The sequence below is a fragment of the Syzygium oleosum genome, unplaced genomic scaffold (genome assembly GCF_021117445.2).
Source record: "Syzygium oleosum isolate NSW1041296 unplaced genomic scaffold, Sole_v2.1 Sole_v2.14, whole genome shotgun sequence".
Lineage (NCBI taxonomy): Eukaryota > Viridiplantae > Streptophyta > Magnoliopsida > Myrtales > Myrtaceae > Syzygium > Syzygium oleosum.
In genome coordinates, this window is record NW_026607498.1 from 3304879 (window position 1) to 3321523 (window position 16645).

General features: G+C 38.6%; 1 protein-coding gene across 1 annotated transcript; it reads left to right on the forward strand.

Moving 5' to 3' along the window:
* The first annotated feature begins 9427 nt into the window (after window positions 1-9427).
* On the forward strand, window positions 9428-10748 carry LOC115690489 (uncharacterized). The gene is made up of 2 exons (XM_030616836.2): window positions 9428-9682; window positions 10197-10748. Exons 1-2 carry the CDS (start codon window positions 9585-9587, stop codon window positions 10477-10479), a joined length of 381 nt encoding a protein of 126 aa, XP_030472696.1. The 5' UTR covers window positions 9428-9584; the 3' UTR covers window positions 10480-10748.
* Window positions 10749-16645: the final 5897 nt, after the last annotated feature.

Sequence of the window (16645 nt, forward strand, 5' to 3'; positions counted from 1 at the left end):
AAAATTAACGGAAGGTAAATTTGTCGCAGGTATACCAGTTTAGAGCTTTTAGTGTTTAAAAAATCAGTTTGTGGTAAATTTGTCACAGGTATACCAGTTTGGGATTTTTCGTTGTATTAACCCTTAATAAAATGATTATATAAGTGATATTAATTGGAATGAATGTTTACCCAAAACAAGTAAGATTTATAACGAACAAAGTGTACTACTGACAATTTATTGTAATTTTAATTTACCAAAAATGAGAAGATTTACCATGATCAAAGTACCCTCCAAGGGGTTGGTGAAGCGGTAAGGGCTTTGGGCTCGTGGGTGACTGATCCCAAGTTCGAGTCCCTCTACCTTCTACTTTATCATAATCTTGACTGATATGGAAGCTAGTATATGGGTTTGGCTAGTTCTTCATCGGTTAGTGCCTGGCCAGTCGGACTCTTGGAGTGCGGCCGGTGTGGGAGTCCAGGTCACAAAAAAAAAAGTATGATTGGAGTACAAACAAATAACTTCATGGGATTATGAATTAAGAAAAGAACCATTACTAACGAAATCATTCCATTGATGACTTATCTCGGTTATCACCGCCCGCAATGCCCTAGTGCACCACCACACCGAGGTTGGTATCCTCTCCACGTAATTAGCATTTCCCACAGAAGATGCTGAATGCTAATGTGGGAACCTACAAAGTCCTAGTCATTAGCACTAGTCGCATAAGCCGGTCGCAAACTTCTCGAGCCCGTTGAGCTCTCTCTAGCTTGTTAAATCACAGTACATACACGCGGGATACGCGCCCCGCATAAAACCACTCTGGGGAGAGCAGTAATCAGGAAACGATTCGATGGCTTCAGAACACGAGATGCAAGCGAGCTCGTTCCTTCCGCGCCCCGCCATCACATGATAATGCTAGGTTCACAATTGACATACAAAGTTTCCATTAGAGGCTATTCTCTGCATGGGGCCAGGAAAATGGAACTTTCAATCTCAACCCAGGAGGAGATTCAATGTGAAGCTGCGGACAAATGATGATCGTGATCATTTTTCAGGACAGCAGTGAAGGGCCTCTCCCTCTGTCGCTCTCGCATTGAATGCAACTGCCAACTTTCTTTCTTTCTTTCTTCCTTCTTTTCTGTTCTGAGTGTGGTGGTGGTGGCAGTGACTGGCGAGTGGATAATGGTCCAGACAGGGATTGACTTTTCAAACGATCGCACGTGGAGCTCTCTCCTAGGCTCCTCCTTTCGTGCTCCCCGCAGGTCTGCATCCCGGATTCGCCCTGATTCGGCAGCTGCACTTCACGTGCTCCCCACGTGATCGACACTCGCAACCACTCCCGGTTCAGGTCCGGTTTTGGTTCGGCTTTGTGAAGATGTCAATGTGTTTGGGCTAAAGAGAATATCCGTAATGCAAATAATATCTGTTAAATTGTAATCTTATAGTGCATTGAGAAACAAATTTGGCTTAAATGGTGTTTGGGTAAAATCACACTTTGAAAAGAATTTTTGCTTTTAAAAAAAAAAAACTGATAAAACTCAACGGTCGAGGAAGGTCGGCAAGCCTCCAGGGAGGCTAAATTTAGCTGCCGGCGAGCCAGATATGGCACCAACAGTCTCACCTGAGGTCGTCGAACCCCCAGCCGCATCGCTTGAGGTAGAGCAACCTCAGGCAAGGTTGCCAACGCCACATACGGCCTCACGAGAGTCACGCCAAATGCTCATGGGGAGCCTATTAACAGCATAAAACCTCACCGGTGACGTCGCGTTAGGTAGGGACTTAACCTAAACTATGATAGTTGAGTGAGTGTAAAATTGGAAACAAAAAATGTATTTCCATCCCAGAAATGCAGCATTCCAAAGGACTTTCGAACCTGCCTTGGGCTAAAAGCCTTTGGAAATGCAATTGCATTCCCCCAAAATTGAGCAAAAACCAAACCAAAGGCCATTTGCATTTGCCCAAGGGATTTTAGAGTCTCAAAGCTCATTTGCAATACTGAACAAAATGGGGCCTTAGTATTTACCCCACTTTGGTTTTCCTCGGTGAGATTTAGGATGCGCTTATTTCACGGAAAATAAATAATTTGGAAAGTATATTCCTAAAAACAATCACTCATATCGCTTACAAAAATGAATGAACGAAAAATTATTTTCATCGTCCGCGAAAATGTTTAGATATATCTGTTATAAATGAGAACATTTTTCATTGACTAATTATGTCAAGCGGTATAAGTGATTATTTTTAGGAAATATATTTTCAAATCATTCGTTTTTCGCGAAACAAACAGAACTTTTCGGATGTAGATAGCTTATAGTGCATGCTTAGAATGAATAACGGCAGAAGTTTGCAAACTAGTTTGCTCATTAGGAAAAGAATAAATATAACTTTAGATCTGATCTTTTACAAGCTGCCTAATGGGCCCGCCTAGGCCCAGTTTGATTCTAATCTTTTTCAAATCGGTTCGTTTCGGACTGTTTGCTCTTCGGATGTAGGTCAGTTCAGCTTCATGCGAAATTTCATTTTGCGTCATATTCACATTCGAGTCATTTCGATTTATGAAATTTCGCTTTCGATTTCAGTTTGCACGGGCTTAGCCCACGTTGAATTGCGGTTCATTTAGGACTCGGCTATCTTTGGTTTCGAGTCGTGTCGGGTACCAGTGGGTGAATAATTCAAATTTTCTTTGTTCGGATGGCTGGATAATTCGAGTTCTTCTTCAGTTCGAGGTATTTCGAATAAGGGTTGAGTCGGGTGCAAATTGTTGACTTTTCTTTCATCCGTTCGGGTTGGGTTGGGTTGGATCAATTTTCGAGTGACTCGAGTTGGGGTGGCTGTGCCACCTCTAACCCCATCCCCATTTGAGGGGTTACAAGGGTTAAGAATTTCATCTCCATCCCCACTGATGGAAAGGGAGCTAGGAGGGGCTATCACCCCCCCATTGGATTGGTACTTGGTGTATTTTTAGTCACATATATGATATATCTTCTAAAATATCGTATAAATTCTATCTTTTGTCTTTATGAATTAGATATTGCAACAATCGTTTATCTCATTCCCTAATTTAAAGATGATCGATGGAGGGGCAGCCTGATTGGACTACCTAAGTCCAAAAAGTAAATTGGTGGGCTTAGGCAACCTTCTAACATTAGTAAGCCCCGCCGCCCAACCTTGGCCTGACCAAGGCCAAAGATTTCTGGTTTGGGCTATACATTCGATCCGACCTGAGCCAACCCAATAATCACCTCTACTCGGAGCTAGGTTTTTGCGTCCCCACTGCCGTCTCGACCCCACGCTCAACGATGATCACCTAAGCAGGGATATTTTGCCATCCCTTTTTTTTGGATGTTTGGATTTGAAATCCATGATAGAATTACTAAATGACTTCACCAAGTTAAATTATTCTACTGCTCTAATGTTGGTCCCATTTGCTTGATTCATTCACGAGAATGGACCATGAGCTTAACAAAGGAGTTCATTCACGATTCATGGGCCTGATAAATCTTCTAGGCCCAATTGGGCCCAATAAGGAATCTCCTCTCCCATCAAAACACAAAGGCCCAATGATTCTCTCTCTAGAGTCTAGACCATAACTTGGTATGTCGACTTCTTCTAGGTGTCCTATGAAGCTTTTCATCTCTACATAATATTTCGTTTTAGCAAAGAAGAAGAAGAAAAATCTCTACATAATACTCCAAAAATTTCTAGGGCTAAATTGTGAAGTCCTAAGTACATAAATTGACACGATGGTAACTATATGCATAAAAAAATACTCGAGGTAACATCTAACAAAATACAATGTTAAACCTATCACGCAGGTTGTCCATAATAAAACAAATCCATTTTTTTTCCAAAAAGTATATTACAGCTCCGATATTGGGTGAAAATTGTTTTGGTGAAAGTCATCTGAACAGTCCAAACTCTAAATTTAGCTGCTTCTTGAGATTTGCAGGATCATTTCGTAAGTTTCTAAATAGCCGAGTTTCTGCACTCATATTCGTGGTAAAAAAATCAATACATATTACCGAAAATAAAATTTAAAAACAAAGACTTGCGGATGGCACCGAAATAAATAAAAAAGAAGAAGAAAAATTAAAAGTGTTAAGAGAACGGCCTAAAAAGATAAGGAAACCTTTTAACGAGAGGAGAAGATGTGAAATGCAAAGCAAATTAAGAAAGAAACTCTCCAACCCAAAAAAGAAAGAAAGAAAGAAAGAAACTCATATTGTGAAGTACAAATTCTGAAAAGTTGGGTCCATACCTGTTCATATAGATTTTGGTTCACGTCTTATGTCATTCATAAGGTTAACGGTACAAGAATTTGTCCACTGCGTTTGTTTCGTGAAAAATGAATGATTTGAAAAGAGTTAAAAGAGGTGATCGACAGAACTGCGTGTTTAGAGTATTATCACAGAAACTCCATACCCTGTCACAGAATATTTAGCTTGTGAATTCGTCACGTCCAAGCTTTCATGATTCTAAACGGATCGCCAGAGTCACAGAACAACCTCCAAAGGCAGTCTTCCCTAAAGTACCAGATCAACTTGCAACATGGGTCTTCTCACCCCGTTCAACGAAGGAAGGAAAAGAATAAGATTGCTTGCGATCTCTAAAGGATTCGCTCGTGCAAGGACATGATGCAAACCCTCCCTCAAAGGGCACCAAAGAGATAAGGAGGCGGAAAATGACGTTTTTTGGGAAGAACCAAAGGAACAAGGATTTTAGAAAACGATATTTTTAGGAAGATCAAATAGGAAGTTTGATAGATGAAGAACTCTTATCCTCGACGAAACCCTCGACGGGTTTCCTACGAATAGCTTTTTAGTACTACCTTCCCTCCAAGCTTTCCATAATATCCAATCTATTTTTTTATTAGGCGAATATGAGGACCTAAATTTCCTTGTTAAGAACAAATGCCAATCATCAAACTCGACTCATCTAGACTCGATAAAATGAGTGATAGTCAAAATTCAACTGGCCTATAAAGGGGCTCGAGTAATTGACTATATCAAGTCATCGGACGAAAATCAAGATGCCGGATACATAATATACAAAACACATCAATCGATGAGATCACGAGACTATAGCAAGAATCCTTTTGCGGATCAATCGATGGGGTCGTGATTTCTGTTTTCCTTTGGCAGCACTGAATAGCTAGGTCACATCCATTACAAAGCAAGGGACGTCGAGGTTAGTGGGGGAGGAGGGTTCGTCGTGTGTTGTCAAAGGAATGCTACGTACGTAACGTGTACGAGAGTTGCGTGTAGGTCCGGTCGATTTGGGAGGAGGAGGAGGAGGAGGTGTGGGATGTGTGGAAGTGGACAAACACAACACGTGACTCTCTTTATGAACCTAAAGTCATGGAGAGTAGTGAGGAAAGCGCATGGACGCGTATGAAGCGAAACGACCTCCGAGTCACCTTTCCAATATATTATGAAGTTTCCTAGGGTTTGTCTTGCCCATGCTCGGTATGGTTAGGGAATGTGGATAATCATTTTTCAAGACCCTTCTAGCTTAAGGGCATGCAATTGCTTCTATTTTTTTTTTTTTTTATGAGTGACAGAGTGAGGAAGTGCGGGAGATGTAGCTACCCATCTAAGCGTTGCCGTCGCTATTAGAAAAATCACAACGGGCAAAATCGTCCCTAAAAGCAAAAAGGGTTGTCCTTAATGCTCAATAGCCAAGGCTCATGGCCAATCGCGTGTCCTGTCCACACGTTGCCATTAAAGGAAACTTGTTGCGATGGCCGTTGCGGGGTCATTAACGATGGCCTCATGTGCTGTCCCCCACGACTACCATTAAGGAAAAATTTTCGAAATAAGTCTTTAAGTTTATTGTTCGGCGATCAATTCAGTCCTAAACTTTTCAATTTTATCAATTTAATCCTGAACATTTTTATTATCATCCACGTCAGCAACGATCATGTCACGTAAAACGATCCGAAAAAACTGGACTGCCACGTTGGCGATTCTAACCAAAATTGGCCGTATGGACTACGTTGGATAATCGTTAAAAAGTTTGGAACTAAACCAACAAAATTGAAAAGTTTAAAATCAAATTAACCATCATGTTTAAGACTATTGGGACAACTATCCCCTACCGTTGGTGACCAGTTTCTTATTACTTCCTTGAGAATTCTACCACTCGCCTACATTGTTGTTTGTGGGCATAGTACGACCGTCGCCAAGTTGGAGATCTGTCAATTATTGCTCCGTAACTTGTTGTACCTCCACAGCTGTATTGTGCCCCGCAATAAGAGTAACAGATTCACTGATGAGCAAGTAGCTAACAATCAGAATCATCGGCAACGAAAGTGCTACTTTCAGAAACTTGAAACCCTAGAAACCCTTGAGAACTAACAGATTCAGCAATAGGACAAAACTCCTCTCAAACTACAAAACTTAAAGACATATAAATGAATTTATGGTCAGCGATATGAAAGATTATTGTGTCAAAGAAACAAAAAACTTAAGATAGATGAGCATCCCTAATTTAGGCAAAGATTATTGTGGAATAATCATCATATTTACGGTCACGATCTTATCAATGCCAAGAAATGGGTGCATACAAGAAACGACAGTTCATCATCTCAAAAGATTTCCTTCTCCAGCTGAAACGTCACAGCTTGTACAAGAGGTTGGATAGCAACAACGACGATAGTAACTCCCAAAGCGCAGATAAAACATAATGATAGAAACGTAGAGTCGCCTTGCGGAGATGATGCAAAACTCTCAGTGCCTTAATAAGAAATCTCCAAACCCCACTAAGACCTAGGGTTTGTCATCTCGAGTGATGAAAGGGGACAGACAGATATTAACAAAGGAAAGAATAGGTTTCTTGCTCCTTTTTAAGTGAAAAGCTTAAAAGACAAAACGGAGTCCGACTCAAAACATCTCGAATCTACCAAAAGGATACATGTTCATTTGGGTTTCCGAAGGATTGATTGGCAGGGATATAAAAACTCATTAGCAAAGAAGGCTGTATTTCCTCTTTTCATGGTTGGAAGAAATTTCCTCCGGCCCTATCTCTTAAATGGTGTGGGTCATAGGTTATGCGGAAAAATTACCTAATTAGTTTTAAAATTATTATACGGATGTCAATTCAGTCATAAATTTTCAATTTTGCCAATTTAGTCTTAAACCTTTTGGCGAAATTCTAATATAATCCCTCTGGTCAACTTTTCCCAAAAATGACTGACGTGGCGGTCCGATGATCGCCAGTTGTCCTACGCGGCATGTCGTCACATTAGCGGTTCCAGTGAAAATTGAATAGAATGACTATATTGAAATTTTGCACAAAGTTTTAGAATAAAATCAATAAAATTTTAAAGTTTAAGACTGAATTGGCATCTATTCAATAAATTTAGGACTAATTAGACATTGGACAATTTCTCCTAAGTTATAGATATCATCCACATACAAACTTAACTAAATATAAATACAGATGATAATTATAAATGTAATATATTAACCAAAAACTGCTCGAATAAGTACAAGGGAATTGGAAAAAAAATATGAGTCTGAACCCTAACATTCCCTTCGAGAAAGAGGAAAGATGATTGATAATTTTTCTTTTGATCGAAAAAGATTATGGATAATTAAGTGCCTGTTTGTTCCTCATTGTCACATAAAAATTTGCACTCGGCCTCTCTTTTAACATTTAAAAAGAGAAACTATCTTTACTCTGAAAATCATGAAGGATTTGACGTAACGATGAGTTACCATTTGGGAGGTGGATAAGGAAGGGATGGATTAGCGAGGGGAGAATCTCATTTGGTAAAAAGTCAAAATCCCTTGTTTGGAAGTACAAATGCGACTGATTTCGAAAGAGAAATTAAATCCACTGGGCCCCCCATTCTTAATTCTCTCCAACTTGGAGAGAAAAGTGGCTTGGAATGTGAACTCCTTTGTCATTCTCCCATCTTTGCCCTCACAAGCACAAGGCAATGTTAAAAAGCCAAAGGGCAATAATAGTAAATAAACAGATCATTAAAAGTATTAAATATCCGTTTTCTCCACCTTCATTGTCATCTTTCCAAACAACACCAAAACAAACTTATTTTTTTTCTCCACCTATCTATTCACCTTCATTTTCAATCTCCTTATTTTCTTCTCCTCCTACTTTCTTTTCCCGAATAAAGTGTAAATGGCCAAACATGGCTTTCAAAGACTCAAGTTATTCAATATATTATATAAACCTATGTATAATTGCCAGACAAGATCGATACTTGAACAAGAAACACCGTTAAAATTCCTAAATTATATTCACTATGACTTTTTTTTTTATGTCATCCAAACATCCACCACCAAAAACCCGTAATTTTACTATGACATCAATACCCCCACCTTCTTTTCATGTACCGGTTTTGGGTTTTATGGCGAGCATAATTTAAAGTTTTTTATAACCTAGAAAAAGTTTGGATATGAGTGTCACAATATGCATAATATAAGATTTTTGATGACACAGATTATAGTTTGAGGTATCGACGTCTCGCCATGCACATTTTAAGATTTTTTTGTGGTATAAACTTAGGGTTAATACAACGAAAAACCCCAAATTAGTACATTTTTGATAAATTTACTCAAAACTAATTTTTTTACAACCAAAAACCCCAAACTAATAGACATGTGCCCTCCATTAGTTTCCGTTAAATTTTACCTTCAAATTCCTAAGTTTGATGACACGTGGTAATTGACGGGTGTATCAGTTTGAGGTTTTACCGTTCATTTGTCACAAGTATTTCAAGTTGTAGTTTTTTTTTATATTAATCCAATTTCACGGAAATTAAAGGGAGGTACATTTGTCAAAAATTTATCAGTTTGGGGTTTTTGATGATCAAAAGATTAATTTGGGTAAATTTATTGCAAATAGTCTAGTTGAAGTAGATATTTATGTTCTTTATTAGTTTGGGTATATTAATTTGAGATTTTTCGTAATATTAATTCATAAATTTATACTTAATATAATAATTTCACGTTCTCCCGCGTGCCCGAGCAGCGGAAAGAGGGATGTGGGCTAAATTAAGGATGTGTACAAAGTATGTGGATGGGATTCGTCACACCAAACGATGAGGGGGGGTTTTACCACATTTTATTATCGTGGTGTGTACTTCCAATTATGCGTACCACAGAAAAGCCAAAATCTAGGATGAGGACGACCCTTCTTTTATATTCATGTGAAAGTAAGGGGAAAAGACCATAAGTTAGGAAAATAAAAAAAGAACAAAACAAAAAAGGCTGTAGTCCCATGCCAGGACACAACTGTCATTCCAATGGTATGAACATATAATAAAAATCTTATATCTAATTTATAATCTAGGGTTCACGTCTCTCCCTCTCAACTGAAAACGACTGCAAAGCAACCTGTGGTCTACCTGTAACACACATTCCACAGATTTATATTGAGCCCACACACTTGCACACACGCACACACATCACATTAGATCCATGGACTAAGACCCAAAAGCCAAGCCACTCGTCTTCTTTATATACCAGTCTCTCTCTCTTTCCCTCCCCTCATCGTCTTCTTCCTCTCTCTCTCTCTCTGTCTCTCTCTCTCTTCTCTGCAGACACATGTTTCCTTCGAGCTGATCTGGGGGGCCAACGATGGTGGATCTTCAAGTCGTGTGCTGCATGTGCGGCGACGTCGGGTTCCCGGACAAGCTCTTCCGCTGCAGCAAGTGCCGCAACCGCTTCCAACACTCGTACGAACTTCACTCGTCGTCATCGTCATGAAAGTGTCTCTGACATGCGTGATGCATCCATATATGTGTGTCGCGCACTTGTTCCACGCATGGCCATCATCGTGACGACGCATGACATGTGTGTACATGAGCTGTGTTTGTATACCCATGTTCACATCCATGTTTGATAGTTACCCGTAACTGAATTTCTCACCAAACGCCTCCTTGAACCACCTCCTCACCAACCGCCGCCACCGCCGCCGCCGCGGGGTCCGCGATACATGATTCTGGCATTATGAGCATATATATCGTGCACATGCGTCCTCTAGTTGATGACATAGAAGATGATGATCAGCAACTGTTGAACTCCACACTATTCTTAGGGACGTGTCTAGCTAGAATGACTCAGTTGTAATAACCAAATCTGTATATGTTTGATCGACGACAATCACATTAAGAAACTTCTCTATCTTCAATTATCTTTGATTTTGCTTGGGAATATGAGATGACACACACAAACTTTGGTGTCCCACAGGTATTGTAGTAGCTACTACGGCGAAGCGTCCGAGCCGATCGTGCAGTGCGACTGGTGCCAAAGCGAGCAGAGAAGCACGAGATCAAACGGAGGCTCGTCACGGAGGTCCGGGGCGGCGAACGTCAACGCGGGCGTCCCGAAGTCCGAGTACTCCGGCGACCGGATAATCAAGCAGCATGACCGCGAGGACGGCACTGCCCCCGCCGCTGCTGACAAGGGGAAGAACCCCTCCCCGCGGACCGCCACCCGCAGGTACAAGCTTCTCAAGGATGTCATGTGCTAGTGGGAACTATGAACTAGATTTCTCAAACCTCCAGTGTAAATTACCTAAGTTGCATACACATATAGCAGTATATTCTATAGAAGGCCTCAACATAAGTGCTCTCTCTAATTGTCTTTTGTGGTGTTCTCTCTTTGTTTTTGGTGAGACCACTGTTTGATCTACTGTGGTTTCCCATGATGTTGTCTCCTTAAAAAACAATGTAAATCCAGAAGAACCCAAGTGAACTGCACGAGTTTTCGCATCTTTTTATCGAGTTATTCTTTCGTCTCTCTTCTGTGCTCCTTTGTTGTCTCCTCTTCTTTGAACTGACTCGTACTCTAATATTTGAGCTAACAAGGAAGACCAAACGGAATTAATTTAATGAATGGTCACCTATGCTATTATTTTAGTATACCTAGTATATTATTTTTAATATATATTTTGGGTAATATTTGCTATATTAATTTAGTAGGGTGGATCATATATAAATGTGGATGTACCAACACTATGATTTAGGGTGGCTGGTGGATGGCAAAAGAGGGTCTCCCGTAAGGCATGTGGTGTCTCTATCAGAGTTTGGTTCTTGATTGAAATTTGCCATAAGATGAGAGAATTCAATGCGCACTTGGATTGCTTTCGTCCATGGGATTCATAGTACCTAAAGCTGCTCTAGCTTCTTCTTTTTCCTTTCTTGCAGAATTCATTGAAGGCTTTTTAATATATCTAGGCCTCTATTATCGCTTTTGGATTCCTTTTCTTTTCTTATCTTTTCTTTTTCCTTGGAAAGAAGAAAGGATCGAAGGGAGGTGAAGAAGACAAAGCTGTGGCAGATGGGTAGTTGGGAAAATTTATTTGCAGTGTCCCAATCGGTTTAAAAAAATTTCAACCCACCTGATGGACGGGGAATTCTTACTTTGATGTCATCAAACGGACATTATTGTTAAACATTTTGAAATTGCTCTTGATTTCAGCATAGTTTTGTTGGATTTTGAGTAGATTGGGAGATTAGGTTGGTGAAAGTCCGCTATAATCTCACTTTAGGCTTGCTTTTTCTGATACTAACAGTGTTAATGCTCCTATCCCTTTTTGTGACTATTTAAAAAGATAAACATCCAAAGCTCAAGAACCAATTCCAATTCATATCAATACAACGGGATTGTTTGGACAGAAGATGGTATCGATCGACCTATATAATTTTGGGTCTCGTTTATTGTTATTTATGAAAGGGTTAATACCACGAAAAATCCAAAATTGATACACTTGTAACAAATTTACCACAAATTAAATTTTTTTACTATAAAAAATCTCAAATTGGTCACTAAAAACCCTAAATTAGTATATTTGTGATAAATATATCTTTCGTTATTTTTCGTTAAATTGGACTAATATTATAAAAAATTACAAATTGATACATTTATGAATTAGTATATCATTAACTGTCACGTGTCATTCAACTCAGCAATTTAATGAAAAATTTAACGGAAATCAATAAAGGGTAAATTTATCACAGATATATTAATTTTTTTATTTTTAATTAATTTAAGATAAATTTATCATATATATATATTAATTAGTATTAATCATTTACGAAAAAAATGAATTTGAATGATTTTCATAATTTGTAACTCATTCATCCATGATAAGATTGATGGAATTGCAGACTAGTTGTTTGGAGTGAACAGCACTTGATAACGCATGAGTGCTTTATTTGGTACGTGGACGCTGTTTGTGTGATATCTTTGTGGAAGTACGGAAGCTGATAAGGTCTTCTTCTCCCACTGCCATCTGCCTTGGCCATTTATGACAAAACAACAAAACTCTCAAGGGATGTGCGAAAATATTGTTTAACCAAAAATAAGTAAAAGAAAAATTGTTGAATATGCTTTCCACTAACCATCAATTATCTTGTGATTTGACGAGATTACATAAATTATTATGCATAATTCGACTATTATGAACATCTATATCTGAAGGAGTTGACTAAGGAGTTAGACCACCTCGATCCAGATGCAGCTAACCTAGTGCTCAAATCACAGCATCTACAATTCATTGGTAGATGCATGCATACACTGCCTCTTATGCTGTGAGAATTATGAGAGCTGCACGTTGGAATTTCTACGTTATTGAAGATAAAATACTTCTATTTATCATAATTGTTAAACCAAGATACGGAGAAAAGGATAATACAAGTGTCATAACTTTGGTACTGTCTTTACTTTGCCAAAAAATTTTGCCGAATCACTTTAGTACCACATCAAAAAGAAAAACAATCACTCAATTCCGATGATTCGTCCTACATGGCATTTTTAGTAAAATTTTAATTTTTACTTGACTTTTTTTTTGGAAAAAACAAGGCCAACAGGGAGATTGACCTAGATCTGCACAACAATCTCCAAACCCAAACTCGGCCCTCAAAGAAACCCTGAGCAGAGATTACTTGGTCGAAGTCATCAGCTAAATCCATGACTACCCGGATAAGGACAAATCATTCCGTCTTGTAGATTGACCTAGTCAAGCAAACCCCATGCGTCCATGCGGAGTTCAAGTACCGCGACCTTAACCTTGATGGGGTCACTCTGTCCAAGGAGCAAGATCTCGAAAGGTTGAGGGATTAGGTTTGGAAAACAAAACGAAATTTTTCCCAATTCGTAAATGGATTGCGCTTTGTCACTCTCTCTTTGACTAAAACACTCCTCAAAATAATAATCTGACTATATTACTCTTTATGAGTCCCACTTTTTAGCATCCCTCTTCTATTAATGTTTTAAGAAAGTGTTGTTCCATTTTTTTTGGTCGTATCCCTTTTCTTTTATTATTTTTCTATTATTTTTCTTGTGGATCCAACATTCACCTTCATTGTCTTCTTCCTTCTCTATGTTCTCTCTCATAGAAGTAAAGAAATGAAGACTTACACGCTAGCGTAGGCGGAAGCAACTAAACTGATCCTCATAATCTACAATAGCACCTTCTCGAGCCGCCTGAGTGAAGGCTCTACACTGTATATCTTACGGCGGTATGGGGGTGGTGTTCGTGGAGAAGTGCATACTAGCGAGGCATGAGGAGTTGTGCGCTCTGCATTTGATGAGCTTGGCGAAGGTGGAGTAGTTCGCGCTAATGAGGAGGAGGAGCTGGGAAGGGTGATGGGAAGGCTAAGGGCGGCCGCCTTGAGACATACTCTTCGCAATTTAAAACATTTCATCGAAAAACTCTTCTCTGCACAATAGAATCTATGAAATTCGCAAAAGCAGCGTCGCTCACAAGCAAACCCATTGGCATTTCATTACCTCCCAAAGCCTCACAATCAATTTCCCTGCCTTCTCACCATCTAGCTATCAAAAATATTCACCGACCAATTTGCTAAATTTCCTTACAAAGAGTGTGAATTACATTGAGGTTGAGTGAGTAAGATTATTACCTACGGAGACGGAGGTGGTCAAGGAGGAGGGCTTTGCCGATGTCCCGGTGGCGGGTTGATGTAGCCTGGACTAGGATATGCAACCACAAGAACGTGACCTTCATGATTCTCCATTTTTCTACCTCTTGAGAGAGAATAGAGTTCTACCAAAAAAAAGGGAGAAAGAACGGAGAGAAGAAAGAAGATTAAGAAAAGTGGACATTGGACCCATAAGAAAAGAAATACGAAAACAATAAAATAAAATAAAAAGACAAAGGGATGCTAAAAAGCATGGCCCACAAATGACAATATTGTCAGAACACTGTGTTAATGAGTGTTTTAGCCATAAAAAGAATGAATAAAGCATGGCCCTTCGTTAATTTAGGGCAAATAAATGTGAGAAGGCATTGTTTAGCTTTTGAAAATTCATCTTTTATCTTCTTCTTCATCATCAACCTCTGCATCCAGGTCTTCAATGTCTTCCTCATCTTCATCAGCACCTCATCGCCTTTAGCTTCTTCTTCTTCTTCTTCTTTAATTGTAATCCTCTGCAAAATGAAAAAGGAAAAAAAAAATTTGATGTCCAGAGTGAACAAAAAATTAAGTCCATCATAATATATAATTATGACGTGGCTCTTTCCACCAAGCCATGCTGAACTATTTCCTTTAAAATAATGACACGTCAGATTTTTCAGCTGCTCAGATCGGCGATGGCACTTAACTGATTGGTTTTACATAAAAGTGGTACTCAAGTGACAGCTCGAAAAGTTTTGGTCATAAAATGAATACCGTACGAAAGTTACGACACCTCTAGTGTCCTTTTCCCCGTATCATGCATCGAGATCTTAGATATATAAATCTGAGGTATCACTTATGAGATAGACATCTATAATTGTATAGTCAATATTATAAGTTATAGAATTTTGAACAAGAATTAAGATTTTGGAAAAAGAATCTTAATTTCGAGTGCATGTGATGATCCCCATGCATAAGAAGGTATAATTTCCTATTGTTTTATAAAAGAAAATATTACATTCAAAATATAAATCACAAAATATATCTCATTTTATTCATCATGCATTATACAGTGCAAAATTTATTTTTAGTTTTTCTGTAACTATAAAAAAAAATATAACATATATTGTAAAGTAGGGTGAAAGTACATAATTTTAACAATTGAGCATATAAAAAAAATCAAATCGTTTACATTGATAGAAACGTATCGGATGGTAGATTTATTTGCGGATCAATAGATTCGCTTCCGATTCAAGTGATAGATACATATCGTTAGAGCCTCAAATCGAATGCATTGTACAACATCGATAATCATACAATTTCAGTAACTGTGCACTGAATATAATATTGACACACCATATATGCAACAAAAAATTTGGTATATATTCAGCGTATCTCGGTTAGTTGATACAGAAATAAACTAAAATAATAGAGAGTTGGCAAGAAGCCAAAATACCTCCTCAAACGATGCCTCGTCTTTGTGATAATTATGCTTTGTTCATAATGATTGATATCGATGGAAGCGAACATCGACATCTAGATTGTTAGGGAAGATAAATTGTTGATGAGGAAATAGGCTTTGAGGCGTGTATAGCATCATTTTCAGAAGTGTTATTGTCCTATGGGAGAAGAATAGAAAGCAAAATATCTCCACAATACAGCAAAACCACTTAAAGAAAATGCTCTCTTATGAAAATTGCGTGAAAATCTAAATAACTTGTATATCTACACTAATCGAGAAATGCGTTTTTCAATAAAAGACTTTTTTTGACAAAAAAAAAAAGAATACGAGACTTTGAAAATATAATCGACGTGATCGTCGACAAGCCACACTTCCCTCGTGTTATATAATTATCGGGATGCTATAAAGATGACTATTGGTGGGTCATACTCTTTTGGTAGGCGACAAGCGTCGTTAATGATCAATTGATATCGTCACTTCAGCATCCCCAATGACTTTCCTTGATCAATACACGCGTGAATTGCTCGTTGAATAATGTTATAAAACTCTCTAGCTTGGTGCTGGACATAAAATATTTATTGAGAACATCTTAATCGAGCGGTTGAAATTCTCATGGAGCTACTACACTGTGCAGTGCGTCACGTACACAGGAAATTAAAAAGATGATGAGCAACATGGTGGGGATCGGATCTCTCTCTCTTTCCTCCACTTTTCCCGTTTAAGGTTTGACATGGAACAAAGGAAGATGGTCAATCAAGACCCTTATGAATTAACATAAAGTTGACGCAATCGTTATAATGGATATTTCAACTTTTCATGTGTAAGATTTTATTGTAGTTGTTTAATTTCGTTTCAAAGGCTGATGAGTGCTAGAGATAATAAAGTTTGATTAGAATAACCGGGAGCACTAAACTAGTGGATCCTTGTATGGCGAAGTAGTCAACTCAATAAGATCAATTTGGTGTTATTGGGTTATGATTATTTTCATTATTCGCGGCTACTAAAGTTATGGACCGCTAATGCTATGTGTTTATCTCTTCCTCTTTGCTATTTTATTTTATATGTGAGCGTGCATGCACGAAAATTCATCGGTAAATGATTAAAGTGTATGCGCCACAACAAAATTCGCCTTTTAGCCACGAAATGCAAATTCATCTCTGGTAAATCCCTCACCTAATGATGAAATTTTGTGCTTCGTTTCTAAAGGGAAACGGGTGATCTGTGACGACGGAATCAAATTTCAATACTTGGAAATCTAGAAATAGAAATGTGAAATTTCATCCCCGATGTTTTCCAGGATGACCCGACCCCTTTAG